This window comes from Apostichopus japonicus, chromosome 22, assembly GCF_037975245.1.
Source record: "Apostichopus japonicus isolate 1M-3 chromosome 22, ASM3797524v1, whole genome shotgun sequence".
NCBI lineage: Eukaryota > Metazoa > Echinodermata > Holothuroidea > Aspidochirotida > Stichopodidae > Apostichopus > Apostichopus japonicus.
The window spans coordinates 22,160,105-22,180,274 of NC_092582.1; the positions used below are offsets into that span (position 1 = coordinate 22,160,105).

The 20,170-nt window shown below is 39.1% G+C and overlaps 2 protein-coding genes across 4 annotated transcripts in view; both read right to left on the reverse strand.

The window, feature by feature from the left end:
- Window positions 1-134: 134 nt before the first annotated feature.
- On the reverse strand, window positions 135-12,982 carry LOC139963914 (uncharacterized). Its single transcript, XM_071965140.1, has 6 exons — window positions 12,515-12,982; window positions 8,798-9,559; window positions 8,308-8,396; window positions 6,919-7,113; window positions 5,791-5,860; window positions 135-5,136 (listed from the first exon to the last, which is right to left on the reverse strand). The coding sequence occupies exons 1-6, from the start codon at window positions 12,644-12,646 to the stop codon at window positions 5,011-5,013; spliced, it is 1,374 nt and encodes a 457-aa protein (XP_071821241.1). The 5' UTR covers window positions 12,647-12,982; the 3' UTR covers window positions 135-5,010.
- A 4,698-nt stretch (window positions 12,983-17,680) lies between these two features.
- The window catches only part of LOC139963509 (LIM/homeobox protein Lhx9-like), a 109,346-nt gene continuing 106,856 nt past the window's right edge, over window positions 17,681-20,170 (reverse strand). For all 3 annotated transcript variants that reach the window (XM_071964339.1, XM_071964340.1, XM_071964337.1), the window contains 2 exons: window positions 19,902-20,110; window positions 17,681-19,567 (listed from right to left, as the gene is read on the reverse strand). In XM_071964339.1, the coding sequence (XP_071820440.1) occupies window positions 19,064-19,567; window positions 19,902-20,110 (713 nt within the window). In that variant the 3' untranslated portion in view covers window positions 17,681-19,063. The remainder of the gene's footprint in view (window positions 19,568-19,901; window positions 20,111-20,170) is intronic.

The following is a 20,170-nucleotide window of genomic DNA, read 5'->3' on the forward strand; positions in this document are numbered from 1 at the left end:
AACCCATAACAGTGAACAATACAGTCTTACTGAAATTCCATAAAGAAATGAAAAGGGTGAATTTAGATCACATATATATTCTTCCACTGAGATGAATAAATTACTGGTGCAACAATTTTCAATATTTTTTTAGATATATAGCTAGTATTGTGCCAAATCCATTTTACAGATTTAATAGTTTTGATGTTCTCTTTGTAAGTGGATATGTATTTGAGGTACAGCTATTGCAATAAAAGATCAATTATTTCCAAATGCTTGTTTTGTCTCTGTACATATATATATACCTGTCACTTGAATATTGCAATTTCCAGATACAAACATTGACCTTGTGTAAATATGACCTGTATGTGAGGGATTGTGAAACAAACAATGAATTAAGCCTTCATTTCTCATATTTATATGAACATAGAAAACATCTCCCCTAACTTAAGGAATAACAAGCAGGGGAATAATTCAGTGCCTCGAAGTTTGCATAGCAGTTTAGAAGGCTCTGAACGGTCCCTTACAAAATACTCTGGTACCTGTGAACAGTAAAACTGCTATACATCTCTACACTTGTATAGCAATTTGAGCATTTTACATAACAATTTGCCCATTTTACATAGCATTTTGCCCATTTTACATAGCATTTTGCCCATATTGCATAGCAATTTGCCCATTTTACATAGCATGTTATCCATTTTACATAGCATTTTGCCCATTTAACATAGCAGTTTGCCCATTTTACATAGCATTTTGCCCATTTAACATAGCAATTTGCCCATTTAACATAGCATTTTGCCCATTTTACATAGCAATTTGCCCATTTAACATAGCAATTTGCTCGTTTTACACAGCATTTTGCAAGGCAATACCGAATAAATTATTCCCTGATAGTATCACTCGTCTATAAAACAGATATATTTCAGAAAGAAATTCTGTCTGCTACTTTCCCAGGGTTACACAACATGGTATGAGCTTCTGTTTAAAGATGTTACGGTTTGCATCACTTGACAGAACTAGGACAACTTAAACATATCAGAAACTTGTACCAGTGGTGTAGCTAGGAGGGTAAGTGGTGCCAGTTCAAGAGGGAGAGCTGGGGTACTTTACTCTTACTCCATCTAAACAGCCATAAATGTAAAAACCACAAAGTTCTGTCTGGCTTTCTGATTGGACATTTGGGGAGGGGGAGGGGTGTGTCCTTGAATATTGAAGGCCCCGGTTCAATGAGCCATATATTGCTATGCTTCTGACTTTAACATAAATCAGACAAAATAATTGTAACTAATACTTTCTCAAAGTTGATTCGACCATTTAGTTACTCCCAATTTGAGTTCAGAAAGGCAAATTGTCAATCATAACATTCCTTCAACTAAGATTGTGCTTTTTAACTTTAAATCTGAAAATGTTGTCATGTATGTAGCTCTTCAAAATTAATTTCTCTCCATAACGGGGAGGAGGGAGCCCCCGACATAGACCCTTCTACAAAGGCCACGACGACATATCCTCCTTTCTTCAGCAGTAAGGTAACCCTACGACCATATATACACAGAGGGTTAAGTAAAACCACTGCCACAAGGAAATGTTATGGTTGGCAGTGAAAGAAGCATAACAGGTGAACACTATTTTTTTGGTATCTTTCTAGCATCAAGTTAGAAGTGGAAGTGGTTAACAGAGGACTGAATATACATTGGAAGAACTGAGTAAAGAACATCTTTGTTAAATATGGTGATTTATTTAATGATTTAATAATTCTATGGCATAAAATCCATTCCTTTTAATCTCTATGTTTATACACATTTGAGGATGATGCTGACTAACATACAATATACAGACACACACCATAGATATACATTCAACAGTACATACATTGTTCCATCACAGAGCACCATATCGAAAGCAGTATAAACTTGGCATACCCCAAGTTTGTATGAAGAAAAGTTGAAGAAAATGTAATAAAGGCTGCCATGTATTTCCTCTCATTAGTCGCAGAAGTTTACCAGCACAGTGCATGTTGTACACAGACCCATAAGTAGGTTATAAGGAATGGGGCGAGGGGAGGGGGATTGGGAGAGGGGATTTCCACCTAGATAATCAATGGTCTGTATGTAGAACCACAAGATACTTGGGTAACGTGAAAACAATTCCAATAGGGCTCATTCTTAATATTGTGCGTGTGGATTTATGAAGTCCATACAAACTCCAGCCGTACAGTCAAGCAGTACTCGTAGTTTGCATTCCACAGAGAATGGGCATTGCAAAGTTGGGAATTAACATCAGGCTGCCAGGAATGATGTGTCATAGGTAGAAGAACGAATGACACAAGGGTATTAACAGGACCCTCAATTCAGGGAAGCCAATTGCAAGCTTTCAAAACCCAAGAACTGCAAAGGGAACATTTGCTGTCACCATAAGTACTGCTGACTGTATTAAGTAGGGCTTTGAAAAGTCCTGGAAATGAATGAAGTATGTTTTTACCAAATATTCACAATTAAGTCATGCCACCATTCCAACATTAACAGTTAGTGTAGTAGTGTACTCTGCTGTGATCAGTATTGCTTTGAATATACTCTTATCTATTTGTTAAGAGTCTATTATTCATCTCAACACACATGACTCACTTCATCCCTTTTTTAGATATTTTGATGTCATTAATTTTTAAAGATGACCTAGACCCCTCCCCCCTCCAGCCCCTTTCCCTAGATTAGGGCCTGGGTAAACACATATCCTACCTCATAGGTTCCTGTAGCACTGCAGTACCTCCGTACCAGTAGCATATAACATTATAGAAAAGGCTACCCCAAAGGTAGTTCCGAGCACCTTTAACATTATTACTATTACATCTTATCTTACAATTGTTTACAATACACTTATTTGACAAATTACAGGTGTGCAACATTCCTCTCTTAATAACAAGTAAATATTTCAGTTAATAGACTATCAAATACTGAAGAAACTTTCAAGCTATGGCTTCATCAAAACAAACATGTCACTAAGACCAACAACAAACAAACTTCAATTCTTTTGACAGTAGTTGTTCAGACAAAAATATGCACCAACAAATACACACACACAGTTCTGAATACTGGAAAAGTTTGCTTCAAAGAGTCCTACCCAGATAGGTAACAAGCTACACTTATTAGCATTGTTAGAAATATTAAATCATACTATAATTAATATACCTGGAGTAGTAACGAATAAGTAACACATGGCAACAATCACTGTATATTTTCAGAATATCCTAACAATGGAATCATACATGTACAATATTGACGATACGATAACTGAACATGGCAAATAATTTCAAACTCCACACCCACATTTTCCCCCACGAAACAAGAAATTCAATTTTTCACTCCGATGACAATGCATTCCCTTTTCTATAAAACACAATTAATGCAGATTAGTTATTGCAACTTTTGTCAAAATGAAACTGTAGCATAACCCATGCAGCCACCAATTGTGTGACATTAATTGGAAAGTGATACATACACACTAGATGTTTGATATCAGGACAACTGGGACAAGGTCAACAAACACCCAGGTAATAGCTATTAGCAACCTGTACCTCCTCCCCCTTCTCCTCAAAAAAAATTATTTGCAATGCCAGAATAGGTACATGACGTTGACATTTTTTAGGAAACGAAAAAAGAATCTTCACAGTGAAATCCCAAAGTGAATTTTCACCTAATGTTTATGTATCACAATCATATGAAGCAAGTCCTATTAAGACCATCACCAAATAAGGCAAACATTATTCTGCTCTTGGTTTTCTTCGCAAGCTAAGGATCATTTTGGACAAAAAAAAGATAAAAATAGCACAAAAGAAAGATGCATTCTTGGTATGTACGATCCAGAGGGCAAGAACACAAGCTCAGTGTCTACTCTGACTAGTAGGAGTCTTGACAATGGAGAAGCATTAGAATTGTAGACACTTCCTTCTGCCCTTGATGATGAAGGCTCACAATTTCAGTCCATTCACTACTACACACCATCAACGGCAATCACTGGAGCCTTGTTCACACTCAAGAACTCAAGGAGCATCGGGATCTTGTTTTCCCCCGGATAGGTAATGAAGCTGAACTCAGACGCGTCCGGATTTGGGAACGCAAGGTGGATCGACAACGGACGGAGAACAACACACAATCACGAAAAGGTCACAATGATAGTATAAAATTCACTGCCAGTGCTTTGTTCTGTAATCCTTGTATTTTACTATATCACTTCTGTGCCAGTTTATGAAGAGTGACAAGGTCCAGTTATCAGAGATCTCGGGTCGATTGATCCACCGCCATTGTGGGTGGGGGTGGGAAGAGGGGGTCAGGATCCTCCCCAAAAGGAAGATCACAACTGCAGGGTCTGACCCTGAATATGCGAGGGTCCACACTACAAACTTGATCGCCCTGGGAGTGTCAGATTCTCCTTGCCTTCACAAATTTTGCAAAAAGGCTTTGGGCATGATTTGCTAGCAGCTGAGTGACCCAACCAGCAGCCCAGGTTACTACAAACAAGCACAGAAGTGCAATTGGCACCTTGGAAGAAACTAGCACCGTTTGTGACCAAGAGGAAATTCCTCCTGCATCTCAACCTGAGAATGCTTTGGAAGCCCCTGACTCAACTTTGCACTGGCTTGCAGCCAGGAATTCAGTACACCAAAGCGCCCCTCATTGTCATGCGTGCGATTCAGTTAATGTTTCACATTCAACCGTTACTTTTCATTTGCAGCTTCGAAAGTAAAAAAAAAATTGCACCAACTTCACAAATGAGAAAGCGAAAATTGAAAAACACTTCAAACATATAGAATGATCCCATTGACACAATGACCATGTGGTGCTATGTATTTTTAAAAAGGAGATTAATTTTCATGGTGTGTTGTAGGATGACACAAAGAATGTGGTGCACCATTAAACAGTTTGATGAGTGAATTAGTATTCTGTCACACCTGGGAAGGGTCTTGGGATACCCCTGGGAAGGGTCTTGGGTTACCCCTGGGAAGGGTCTTGGGTTACCCCTGGGAAGGGTCTTGGGTTACCCCTGGTGAGGATCTCCAGTCATCCAATTGGTACTTATTGCAGGTGGTCGTACCAAGCCTAAAGCAATCCCAATTCTGGTCACCAAGGATGGCTCTTTGACTTTATCCGAGTCTGGTATCATCTGAAGGAGGCAAAATGCAGATGAAGTGTTGTATTTAGGGGCCAGAACACTATAGTATAGTATAGGACAGTATAGTATAGTGTAGTAAAGTATAGCATAGTATAGTATCATATAGAATAGTATAGTATAATATAGTATAGTAAAGTATAGTATAATATAGAATAGTATAGTATAATATAGAATAGTATAGTATAATATAGTATAGCATAGAATTTTACAGTATTGTATATTAAAGTATAGAATAGTACTTTACAGTGTAATATGTTATACTTCAATACAGTATAGTACAGTATCTAGTGTATACCATAGTATCATAGTATATTACAGAATAGAACAATGTTTAGCAGTCACCCCTGGAACACTACAGTGTGCCACATCTACTTGTCCCCTTGGGGACTGCCCATATTATGCAACAACATACATGCGTACCCAACTGTATTTACAAGTTACCTCGCAGGTCCCCATTTATACCCCTGACTAAGGCGAGGCAAAGAGAAGATTAACTGCCTTGCCCCAAGATACAACATAATGATCTGGCTAGTAGTCGACTTCCAATCTTTAGATCGCAAGCCGTTCTGCCTGTTTCATTTCATCACAATGCTCCACACACACACCCAAACACACACAAAAAAAAGCTAGAGTTAACTATAATACCTTGTCCAGCCTATGATGGTGTATCAGCCCATCAGAACCGACTTGGAACACTGAGAAAGCATCAAAGTACCTACAAAGAAACGAGACAGTTTACAATGTTTGTAATGTACTCTGAAAGGACAACATAGACACAAATTAATTTGGATATGTTGTAGATTGTAAAGACAAAAGTGAAAAAATCAAGACACTGCCCTCAGTCCATGTTGTGTTTCCATACCCTCGATTTATGTTTAAAGGCACATTCCAGATATTTTATATATTTTATAGGTGAATAGCTTGAAAACTGGGTTAGCTATAGAAACATTACTCAGACTCAAATTTTTCTTCTTAGATGGTCTATGACATATCATGTTTAAAATTTGGCCTTAAAGTCATCATTTGAATTTGTCCACAGTGGAGCAGTGGAAGATGGAAGATTTTTCTGATCAAGGTATTGAAATCAATCAATGCTCTATGTTTGACATACAAAATAAGAAGAAAACAAACAGAATATCGGGTAAACTTATCTCAAAATCTGATTACATGGTTCTTTTACAAGGAGAATCAAATGGCAGATCTACCAATGTTGTTGACTAATAAATGGCCATTCTTTTAAGTCTCTCAAGCAGCCCTAGTCGCCTTTTACGACAATGTCTATACCAAAGATACCCAAACTTGCCGGTCCCACGAACCAGGAGCTTCCCTAAGGACTGAGCCACGGCCCACCAGACCCCTATCTCTCAGAATCAACGCTAGGAGTGCATGAAAGCTATCATGGACTCTGGACGTTTGCCAAGCCCCCCAAAAAATGTAGATTAATTTTCCGATGCCTGGAAGACTCCTGCAACCCACTGACAAATTTTGGCAACCCACTTTTGGATCACGTCCCACAGTTTGCAGACTGTCTACACTTTCTTCCACTTAACCATCAGCGTACATTGTTGCTTTCATCGTGTACCTACTTTTAGTTATAAATATAAATGTTCAATCCAACCTGCACCCATTTACTGAGCATACAAGAGCAACAAATATGACATCTCTCAATTTGAAATATTGACATTCCTAATACCTCCTCAAACAACTTCTTGCTCTTTTTTGGTTTTATCAAAATGATGGCCAAATTCAAAATTACAGACAGATGGAGCTCACCTGTATTTGTGCTTTTTGGCTAGAGGTCGAAGAACGAAGCTGTGGAGGGGAACTCCTTTCAGCCTCCATCGGGCCTGTATGGTGCCATCCTCTGGCTGCATGGTCATTCTCAGCAGCTCGAGGTGGGCGTTGACGAGATAAGCCGTGCTGGCTAACTTGAGGGATTGCACTGTAGCCTTATACGCTGCAAGACCTCTACAAAGCAGGAGCGATAGAGAGTTAACATGTCACAAAGAGTCACTAGTTGTTAGAAGTTAGCATGCTGGGTATGATCCCGAAATTTGCAACAATTTTTTTTTATCATTTTACAATATTTACACACTATGGATTTTTCAGAATCAGGTTGACACAATTTCGTTACTGATCATTGCTAACAAGTACAGTAATTTACAATTTTCCCATTCAAATATTTCAATGAAATCAGTGTTTTTTACAGAAACATGTACTTTTCATTTTAGTAACTGTGACAGCTTACATTAAGGAACAATTTCTCACACAACATAAAATACCTTCAAAACACCATAACTCCCTGGATTGTGTATTTACAAAAAATGATATTAATATACATCTACCAAGCCCAGGGAATAATTTCGTGTAACAATTTTACATTGCACTTTTGCAGGCTATGAACCTATGTGCCTCTCATAAAGCACTATTGTTCCTGTGTACAAACACTGCTATCGTCTTTGTACTTGTATAGTAATTTGTCCATTATGCGACGTAATACTGGATAGATTATTCACTTTATAAAATTCATAACTTTTTGCATCTCCACCCCCCTGCAATCCTCCCCTGGGTCACAGCCCATCACTTCATCACTTTCTGAATCTATACCAAAACAAGTACAAAACTAAATACTCTTATACAAAGTTGAGAGCAAGATATCCATATTGCCATTTCACTTGAAACATCTATCTATATATAACCAACTAAATGTTACATGCTCTGCAAATAGTAATATCGTTCTTTGAGAGTTATATCTTGGCGACAGGTTGCTAGTCTTCGCACCAAACTACCACACAGCACGTAATTGATAAAAGCACCAAACTATGAATGAAACTGGGGGAGTGATACCTGGTTACACGGTATGTATGGTACTGTCTTCTGACTACATACACACCAGAGTAAGGGAAACGACTGTAAACGGGTCGCTACCAACTCAGGGCTGGATAGCGCTCAGTCGGTAGTGCTCACAGAGCTCATAACCCAGACAATCATACCCTTTTCTCTTTCCCAGGTTGTCTATAACTTCCCACTCACTTTCTCAGATCTTCAAGTTACTTATATCGTAGCCAGGAAAAGCAAGATTCAGAAATCGACTACAATTTCATCTTGACTTCTGGGACTAAATCAAATTAGTCATATATAGTCCGAGAGACTGAGACTCACTTTGTCTTTACGCCCATCAACCTGTTATCAAATTCTAAGTCTTGGGAGTACATGCCATAGTCATGCGACTGCTCAAAGAAATTGGGCATCTGGAAAACAAAAAGAAAATGCTGTTTTTGATTAACAAAATTCCCTTGTAAGCTAAAATGCATAGGGAAAAACTTTATGATGACAAGAAAACTGAAATGTAGTACTTCTTTAACTTGTCCCGTTCATGCAGTAGTTAAGTTTTAAGAATTAAGTTTACACATACTGTAAGTTTGTCAAGTGCTGACAATTCCTAACTACAAGTAATTTACAGTTTTCCTTTCAAGTATTTCAATGAAATCAGCATGATATTCAGAAACGTCCATGGGACAATTTACTCATGTCTACAGTAAAACTAAAAGTCATACGTGAGAAATATAAGAACGTTCCCATTCCCAGTTACCGGTTTTAGTCGGACTAGGTAGATTGTAACAAACATATATATGTAGTACACGCTACCAACCTCTTCCGACAGGCGATGAAACATGAGCTCCAGTTGTTCTCTGTCTGGCCTACCACTTGTGTTCTGGTTCCCATCTTTACTGGACGAGTTTGCTCCTGAGCACATCACAACCCACTGGTCATTGGTATGGTGGCATCGATCGCTCAGTTCAGTTGTTACTTTTCCTGACAGTTCATGATTAACCGATTGAATGTTCAAACCGTATTCAGAAGAATGGTCCGAGGAGCGTCTCGGTCCATCCCGACCATCGAACTCACCAGATAAACCGTTCCATCCTCCACGGGTAATTGAACTAGTACGTTTGCCGTCCCCAGACCTTATGATGATGTCATCACTATTTTTAGAACAGGGTACGGCTGAACCCAATACACTGTCCATGTGCACTCGCATCATTACCTCCCTCACTTTCTCCTCGATCATTTCTTTCATTGCCATAGGATCCTTTAAAGTTCCAACGTTTTGGATTAAACTTTGCACCACACTTGTCTCGATGTGGAAGAGGACCGGTGTTTCTCCTATTGAACTATGCTCCAGATCGATGTGTCCATCTGGTGTCTCACCGGAGACTCGGTTGTGCTCAAGTAACTTCATCAAAGCCATGTCCCTCCTTTCTCTCTGCAGTGAGTAGGACCGTGGCGTGGCACCACGGTCGAGTGTGTGGCCATCCTCTGGTACGTTGTACCTGAGCGGCCGAACATTAGCCCTTCGTCTTCTCACACAGATGGCATCTTTATGTCTCTTTGCTCTCCACGATTGTTGCAACTGTGGGGCCGAAAGTGTAAACATTGACAGATGATGAAAATATCTAATTACTGTTCCTTTTATAGTTTCAAACTTCCTATATTATCTATCCTCTCTAACACTAACATACCACCAGTTTCTCAAAGACTAGCTAAAAAGTAACAGAACATGCAATCTAGGTTAGAACATGCAATATGATCTATCCTTCGGAAATGACATTTGCAGAGAAAACTTTATTCAGTTTTGCACCACAAAAAGGGCAAATTGCTACATATGCAGACTTACACAGGAACAATACTACTTTCTGAAAGACAAAATTCAAAGCCTTCAATACTGCCACACAAAAATCCCATCACTAGATTATTCAATGCATTATGTCATTTTCTGAAAAACAATTCCCAGAGTTTTGAACAACACTGCAGGATTTTGGGAAACAATGGATTTCTCTTAGATGAAAAACTCCCTTAATTTTGCTGGCTAGGGCTCAAACTTTCTAGATGTTAGATTTCATTGCTAGTAATGCCACCACCTTTATCCACTCAACCATAGCACTGGTTTGTTGGAACCAGCTAACCAATATTCAATATCTACTGTATGCTAAGGGTTGATATTACTGTGGTATGAGCAATGAAGAGTCGACTACTCGGGCTGCTATTATAATCACCCTGGAATGTGTTAATAGGTGAGCAGCTCACTAAGTGACCAAAGTAGTTGTTTACATTCTTACTCATATATCGATACTGTTATATCTACCATTTAACAAGGCGACTACTTGTCTCTATTGATTGTCCAAGGAAATTGTCACCACGTCTTCATGACACCAGGAGGGATTACCAGTCAATAATTGATCTCCACTGAAAATTGATTATCTTCTAACACAGAGAGAATATGTATGATATAACATCCCAGGAATATAACTAGAGAAAAAATTTGTGTCCCAGGAATGCAAGTCCTCCAAAAAGTTTGCGTACCGTACAAAAAGCTTGCGTCCCCATCGAACACCAACTGCGTTTAGATGTTCATTCAAAATTTGTTATGTTTTGCATGGACCTAGTTGTGAGTGTGAGTACTTGGGGTTTGTTTCTCAAGTAAAGAAAAGATTGGATCTACCAGACACAAGCAATTTGAAGATCTTACATCCCTGGCTATAACATTGCGTCCAGGACACAGAATCCTGCATTCAAAACAATGCAGACATCCAATGTGTTCTTCCCATTATGTCATGTGGTATGTTAAATGCTAACAAATGAGGGCACATTTCTTGACAAAGGAAAACTCTGAATGGTTGCAGCTGGCCAAAGAACTGTTACAGCAGCAATTTTGGAGTTTAGGCCACCATATTTGGTTAGGCTGATAAGACTAAGAGATTTACCTTGTCCCACCTTTAAAAATAGTAGTACAGATAGGGTAGGCCTAACATTAGGACATAGGACCTTAGGAGCAATTGCAGATCACCCTGCAACTCACACACAAGGCTTTTTGAGAACAGCAATCCATTGTTTATTATAGGGACTTCCGGTCATAACCTGTGAGACACAAGAGTTGTGGGGTATTCTGCAATTAAGCAGGACCTTATACTATAATGTTAGTAGGTCGTGTCTATTGGCACGTGCACGTCCCAATAACAACCATTATTGTTACGCTGACGTACCAATAAGCATCGATATTCGCACGAACATGCTCGTGCTTATAGACATTGACTTTGCACACGAAGGAGTACCAATAAGGATTGTTATTCGCACAAACGTGTATGTGGGTATAATAAGCCATGTAGTGATTAGAAAAGCACTACCAATAAACATTTATATTCGCACGAACGTGTTCGTACTGAGTAGGCGGAGAAGGTAAACCATGGCCCCAACCACAGTGTTGGGTGTGCACGGTTGATTTTCCCCCCGTCGCCCCCCACCCTCAACATTTTGGTCAATGAAAATTTGCCGATTCTCAAGAAATGGAACCTTATCTTTTTCAAAATCAATAGTCAAATCTGTAAAATATGAGAGAAATCAAATAAAGAGGAATCCTTTATTACAAAAATTGAAAAAGTATCCGCTGATATCCTTTGAACATAACCCTGGAAATCCCCATGGTTATCAAATTCCTGTTCCATTGTCATGCACTGCAGTGTTATTGTCCATCGATGTCCTGTTCATCCCTCCTGGCCAGCACATATCAGGACAGTTCATTGGTTACATCAACCACGAGCGCTGATTGGTCGTTACATGTGTGCGAATAATCAATGTGATTCGCACGATTACGATCGTGCGAATAGCCACAACGATGTTAGTATACTACTAGGCTATGGTGGCATATTCCTATTAGAGTCTGGATCCATCTGCCGATTGTTCTCCTTCAGGAAAAGTGCCAAAGAGCAGTAGGAGAATGTCTTTTTAACCTGTTATCAATCAGGATCTGTTTTTTGTGTGGTTTGCATGTTGAAGAGCATGGAAGTACATGTGGTGCACAAATTGGCAATATAAGACCCCTTTAGGCGTACAAAAATTGTTTACTAATCAGTGAAGAGGTTTGTTTACAAGTGACGAAAACTTCAGGCTCTGATAGCAAAAAATCTGCATGGTCATGATACATAAAACTGATGGTGCCATGAAAGGCCAACTTGTCAGCTATCCAGTGATGGGTAGCGTTTAGCTAGTGAGAACTTCTATCTAGACTTAGAGACCACATTACTTTTGTGATTTAGTGTGTAAGTCAATAGGGCATATGCTACCCTATACTGCAAGCCAATGTCTGTGGTCTTATACAGCCTTACCCTCTTAGTTTTAAAGAACGGCAGTGCTTCAAGCCTGCAGTGAATTGCAGGCAATGGGCGACATGGCCAGAAACTACTATATATTCGAATATCCATTATGCAGAACATAAGGATAACTCACTTGGGCTTCTTTCATTAACCTAAGTTACGCCTACGGTTCTAAATTAGCATGAGGTAGCCTAACGTTAAGGCTAGCTTTCATTTACCTGACTTTCTTCCAACAAACCCTGGTGGTTTCCATCCAACGCTTGGCAGCATACGCCCGAACATGTTATCAGTCTGCGTGGAAGAGTACATGATCGTGGAGTGACGAAACTTCGTAAAATCTGAGTTATCATGATTCGCACTTCCTTACTGTTGAGTATAGCTCATACTGAGAAATGAACGTTGGCTAGGCTTTGCTTGTCATGAACAGAATTTGGTGTTGTATGTGTGTGTGTGGTATACAGTTTGCACTATAGTGTAGATGGGTTGCCCAGCTTTCAATAACAAGGGTGAATGAACCAGGGCTCAAATATCGTAACTAATATTACGTAATGAAGCTTGGCCAGGTACCAAAACATAAGCACTGGAGGCTGCATGACGTACGTATAGACCGTCCTTCAGATCCATCAGAGAGTTTAGCCCAACCTCAAGTTCGTCTATCTGGGTCATTCAATACCTCATTAACCTCTCTAGCTGCCACAGGGCAGTGGCGTAACTTTGGTGCATGTTGCCCCGAGGCGAAAATGGATTGGGACGCCCCTAATCATGGAGGTAAACCTCCATGCCCTGACCAATTAGGTGTGCTTGGTGCAACACTGCAGAAGAGCAAATTAATTTTGGTTTTGAAAGCCATATACCCAATAACTTACAAATGGTACTTTAGAATAATTTTCATTTATGTTTTAATTAACTAATCATGTTATTAACATGGTTGGCCTAATAAAGAAACGTTTCCATCTTCTCCAGTTTCTGTACTTTCGAAAATTCGTCACTATAGCTGCGTCTTCTCGGGTACTGCGTCTAGTCTGATAGGCCTGACAAAATCATAATGCTTATCAATTATTTTCAACTCCAACTCACAGTCATGGTGACTTAAATATTTCAGCATTGAAATTGCTGGAAGCTTAAAGTTGTGATGAAACAGTGTGAATAATGGAGTGGAACTTATGTCAACACGATATTTCTTCTCAGTGTCCTCAATTGGGTCATCTTCTGAAATTTCATCAACAAATTTACGAACCCGTCACTTTCTCAGTCCTCTCATTGTCACTAAATGACACACTTATTCCAACCTTAAGAGCGAGGGTATAGTTGACTCGTTCCGTATCTAATTACTCCATTTTGATAATATGGGCTATAGTTAGGCAGTCTGGAATTTTCTCAAAATTTCGATGATTTTATTAGGTCCAAAAGCGTAATTATATGCGGATGCCAGGTGGGTAAAAGTTTCCACTTCTCTTCCTAAGCCATTATATCCATACAAACAAAGTATTATCGTGTCGAAAGGGTATCCAGGCCTGGGTGCCCGGGGGTCCTCTCCCCCAGCACGCATAGGAGTTACGCCTCTGGCACAGGGCTTGTTTTAAGAAATCACATGTAGGGCGGGGGGGGGGGGAGCATTAAAAGGAAATTTCACCCACGTGATAACATTATAATACAATAAATGGTCGAAAAGTGGAAATTTCATCGATTTAACAAGCATTCTTCTTGGGAATACCCAGCATTTCTGAGCTCATTTGGAATGACAAACACAAACCATAATACACATAAAACACGAAAGTAAATGGCTTTTACCTGTGTTGTCCCGATTAATTCAACAGACTTAATAAAGTCTCTTTCCGTATATGTATCAGGTTTGGGAAAGATCGTTCTTCTCTTAAAGTAATAATTTAAATATCACACTCTTTTCATTCAACAATCTCTGAATCAATGGCGTCGTCTGACATTGGGAACTCGTTGGGAGGAGGGGGGGGGGGGGGGGTGAGTGCCTTCAAGGGTAGTAGAATGTAACATTTCGCATCTTAAACGTAATCTGTATTATTCAGTTTTGTAGGGCAGCTGATAGAAAACCTTGCGAATTATTTTGCTAAGTTGTATCAATGGTGCGTACAGGTATCCATACACACGGTCGGGCCAACCGATTTTTATACTTTGCTAGTTGCTTGTTATGACAATTTTTCTTCAATCAGGTACCTTTAATGGAAAGATAATACTATAAAAATACACTCTATATGATTTTAAAGCCTGTGTTAAATTGCAGCTTAAAGAAATTAAGACATTAAATTTGTGTTTATTTATCACGTTAGGCTGGTTGCTTCGTTTTAACGTTAAATTATAACGTTAGGTTCAAACTTTTCGCTTTTCGGTGAGTGTGATCACGATCAATGCCGTCGATCTCGGGACTTGAATGCTACGGTGTCTTCAAAGTACTACTTATTTTTTATCTATACTAATATGCACACTACAGTTTATATATATATATGTAGGGGTTGTGTATGTAACAAAAGTGGATGGCTGGGAAAGATAAACGAAAGTGAGAAAAGCAAATAAAATATGACACAGCTTAGCAATTTGAAAGGTTGACTGCTAACAGAGGACCATATTCATAACATTAATTTCCTCCTCCCTATATTTACCGTTTTCGAGATAATGAAAGTTGACTGTGAAATCTCTTTTATCAACAGTAAAAACGTTGAAGCAAACATATTTTACGTCATAGATACACACGGACACACCCGTTGACAAACTTGCTTTTCTTGAAGATTTACAACAAATCTTCCACGTCAACATTTTGATGATGCCTCACCAATCAGCGGAGGCACTGAGAGTCAGTTCGGACCAGGGGAAAATTACATTATCGGGACCAATGTTGAAGGGTGCAATTTTCAAAACGTCCCGTATATTATGAATATAAAAAAACGTTATTCTGTAATTCCAACATTTCCCGGCCTCCCATTTGACTACGGACCGGGCTGTACCCCCTCTGACCTCTCTCTCCACCTCTCTCTCTCCCTCCTTCTCTCTATGAATTTAATATTGATTGGTACACGGACCCAAGTGTGTGTGTCTCAGAATGCATCAACCACTTTCCATCTAATTAAATAACCCTTACACGAGAATCGGCTTCAACGACCTTAGGGCCACACTCCATATTTATAAACCTGGACGCAACCCTGACTTGTGCCACATATCCACGCAATCCCGCCCCCCCCCGCCCCTCCACGCACACAAATACACACATAAGTAAGCTCATACACACGTCACGATGACCGGATATGTTTAGTTTGCCTTCAACAAGGAGTAAGAGCGGTGAAATGATATCATTTATTTCTCGAATCAGTGTGATAATGTGGCGACTTATTACATGTTTACTGGTGTGTAAAGGTATCCGTACACCTTTCCACGCAGTGCGTTTTATATACTTCTATTACTTCTTCGTTTGACAATAAATTTGCCTAAAAATACTATTTGTGGTTAGATAATATCATACTTTATGCTTGATCTGATTGGAACGTTTTTTGGTCATTAAAGTGTGAAATTATAGGGGGATAAAGTTTATACTTAGTTACTGTGTTAGGCCTTGGTTACCAACTTAGTGCTAAATTGTAACATTAGGTTCAAAGTTTTCCCTTTTCGGTGGGTGTATTACCGTTTCCTCCGCATAACTGGGGACATCATTTCTACGGAGCCTCTGAGGTGTCAACATATCTACAATGTAAACTATATTGTGTAGTAGTACCTTGAAATAACAGAAAGCAATATTTGGACAATTTTAACTAGCGTTCAGAAAAACATAGAGGAACATCACTTAGCAACCAGAAAACTTTAAAAAGAGTGCATATATACCTACATTGTTTAATGCAATTTGCAAGCATCAGGACCTTCACATATTAAGGATAGTAACAATTGCTTATTGTATGCAAATAAACTAGATATTCCGACGGCTTAAATTGATTGCTAGAAACTTTCTGCATCAGTTGATTACAACCACATCCTCACAACGTTTTCTATGGCGAAGATATGATATTTTCTTTCAAATGTGCTGACTTTTTGTATGAGCATCTGGCAACAAGGGGATTAATTGACGTTTTCCTTTATACTTGCAATCATTTATCGACAGAAGAAAAAAAGAACAGATTTTTGTAAACGCTGCAGATTGATGGAAGGCAACGTATAGAGAACATTGAAAGCTGCGGGGAAATTCTAAATGTCTCACATTTTAACCGTAACGTGAACACGATATCAATGGGATGGGAGGGAAGGGGGGAGGGGGAGGGAGGGGGATGGGTTAAATCTAAATTATCATGACTGATCTTGGCAGGGCGCGAATCTTTATGGAAGGGTTATAGGCAGATACAATATTTTTTTTAAAGGAGGTAGATTGGCCTTTGGGTCGTTGGCGCCGACTTCCATTAAGAAGTGGGGGTGGGCATGGGGCCACCCCCAGAAAAAAAAGTTATAAAGTTGGTGCATTCTGAGGGATAATTTAGACAATCTATATCAATTTAGAACAAGTCTATGACTATAATTATAGGTTTAAACTCAGGGTTGTGCTAATAATTACTTTTGAATGTTTGTGCGAAGTTGAGAGGGGAGGGTGGACACCCCACAACCCCTGGATTCGTTCATGAGGACGTCTTGGGCCAGAAGGGAGTGGTATTATTCTTCCTCGACTGAATGTTAAATAATCCGGTCACCAGAATGTTTATTTTGCGACTGACGATGGAGGGGGGGGCCTCTGACGAGGGGGGGGACTGACGAGGGGGGCCTGTCCACCCACATTAGGCATGCCACTACATTTAAAGGATACATATATATAAATATATATATATATATATATTATATACAGTTGATTAGTTTGAGACGTTGTAGCTTAATTCAGTTATGACAGAATATTCATCTTTTACTCCATACTCCATATAACATCACGCACTTAGGCTCTTATAAGAAGGGTCTAAAACCGTCCTTAAAACAGCCTACAGGCATCATGTCACGGGAAATTCCCATTGCTACATCTTTGCTGACATTGTTTTTATTTTATATAGAGCCTTTTCATGTTACAAGTTGCCATGGCAACAAAATCTGATAAAGCACCCTACTTGAGAATACTATACAAAATCAAATCAACGACGACTGAAAAAGAAGAAGACTCCAGCTGTTCTGGTATTTGCATAAAATTTATTGTTTTATCAAACAATGTGGAACAAAAGAAAAAAAGAGGGGTGAAGTGGTTTGGAATCAATGTGATAACATATCATATACCCCCTCCCCCTCTCCACTCCCTCCTCACCAAATTCTTAGCTCTACTTATTATGGGAAAACCTCAGTTGATGTAATACGAGCAATAAACTGAACTCTGTAACAACTTAGAGTGACAGAAATTGCCAACAATAATAATGCCCGGATTGAAAACTAAGGGCATTTACATATTTAAAATGAAATTGCGTCATATGATAGATGTAATATTGTGGTAGAATTTAACGGGCGGAGGCAAACAACCCGATCATCATCTTTGGCTGATATGACAGAGATCTTATTGGAGAACAGCTCAATCAAGTCTTCCCTTTGTATGTGAAGAACATATTAAATCTGTGATATAACACCTAAATAGAATAAGGATTTTACTTTAAGTCTATGGTGAAGTTGTTCATAGCAGTTATCTCTATAACATAGATCAATAATGATGATGGTTTGGGGTGTTTTGTTCCCTTTAATGACTGGCTCGACCCGGCCTCCTGGAGAGCAATATAACTTACGAGGATTTTAGGCTAAAACGCTAATTCGCATATCCTTCTCAAGTTAACAAGGTATATCACACAAATTGCCATCGTACAACATAATGACCAAAACACATAAGTGACTTCCTGCTACCGATATGAATATCTGTAAGATTTAGTTACATTTGAATGACGTATCTGTTGACGCAATTATTGCTTTTAAATATATGTGCTACTTGTGTTCCCTACAGAAAAAAACCCTCAAGAAAAACATCTTATATTCTTCTACATCAAATAGCAAGGACCCCCGAGGGGGAGGGGGAGGGGGGGGAGTGGTGTTTGTGTGTTGGACTATATGGGGATGAGGAAATTATCATTCTCAATTTTCCCGGTGGGTAATTCGCTTTCAGGTATCCGACGAAAAAAGGAAAAGTAGAAGAAAAACCATATCATAAGAAAATCTTCCTAGATAAAAAAAAAAAAATGAAATAAATATTTGCACGATGATTTTATAATACAAACCTCACATTAACACTAATTCACTTTCCACGTTTTCATTATCTCGGTATGTAAAATATTATTGTTACATTTTTATTGATAATGTAGCAATGAAGAGGTACCCAGGTACCTATAGCACTGACCGTTCCAACAGAAAACAAACGGTTTTCACTTCTACCTCAATTTCTTTCTCTTAAAAATTCCGTTTCCGAAGTAAGGGCTCTTTGGCTATTGTAAGTGAGATAATGAATACAGACAGTTTAAGAAAATTAACGCTTTCGTTTTTCACCACAAGTTATCCTCTTCATTAAAACTATAGTCAAATTTTATACAAAGTGCTTGTTAAACCGCCGTGAATTGTTCTTTTTTTCTTTACACGGCAAGAATAGGGAATATCACTCTTTTATATTAATATATGTGCAAGAAGCGACAATAACGGTGACCAACAAACATTTAAAACATACATACATACATTAATTAGTTATTTAATTAACTAATTATCTAATTAATTAATTAATTTGCCTCTGTGTTTTTTACATATTCTGAGAGGATATCTCAGCTTCTGAACATCTCTGCATATCCTGGCAAGAAATTTGTATTTAAAGAAGTAGCCTGCATGTTGACGGCTTCGGCCTCGTTACTCCCGCCTATCGATAAACAATTACTGCGTTTGGCAGGCATAGACGATACACTAGATACCTCGTCAGCCAAAGCCGGAGACGCAGTCTTAAGTTCACTATATGTGATTCCGTTTGCCATGCTCACTAAACTTTCCGGGGAATTGTTCGGGCTTTCATTTTGCAAATTGTCCCTGATTTCGCTAAAATCATCCAAGACGTGCTTGTCGTCCAATGATTCCCCGTCAGACCCGTGTAATTCTTTGGTATGATCACTGCCGGCTTCACTCTCTTCCTCCTGGTCTGGTAGCGGACTAACATTGTCGTCGTCGTCGCCAGGAGACTTGGACGTATTTGAGTCGTTTGATGAAATATCCTTCCCATCTTTATCCTTCTTAAGAATCGTTCGCCTGTATTTTGCCCTTGCGTTTTGGAACCAGACCTATGTGGAAAATAAAAGTATCAAAATGTGGTTAGTTTATACCATCATTCTCGACTTTTGAGATGTATCGGAAGAAAAAGGTCCTTTGCTACCGAGGAACTATTTTCCAAAACTTCAGTGCTCAGTTTTCAACAATTAAAAGCCGGAGAGAATACATGTTAAAATATTCCCTCGTAGATAATAATGATATAGGCTACCCATGAAGTATTCTCGGGAACTTAAATTGCACTGTTACCGATCAAAACCTCTATCTACATCATGTGCGCAAAGGCACACAGTTTTGAATTGTCCTATATTGCATAGTTTACGTACTAGACGAGCGCCATCAATTTACCTGCAATACTCTTTTGGTAAGCCCCGTTTTCTGTGCTAATTGCTTCAGATCTTTGGCGTCTGGATTATGGTTTACAGAGAAGTAAGACTTCATGGTCCGAAGCTGGTGATGCTTGAAGCTTGTCCTCATCCTCTTACTCCTCGGTGGGGGAGGGTGTGGGTGATAGACGTCACCCTCGTAACCATGGTGACCGTCGAGATCAGTTAAACCTGCAATATAAACAGACGAAAATAGCGTAAATAGATTCAGTTGCAGTACTGGCGGTTCAA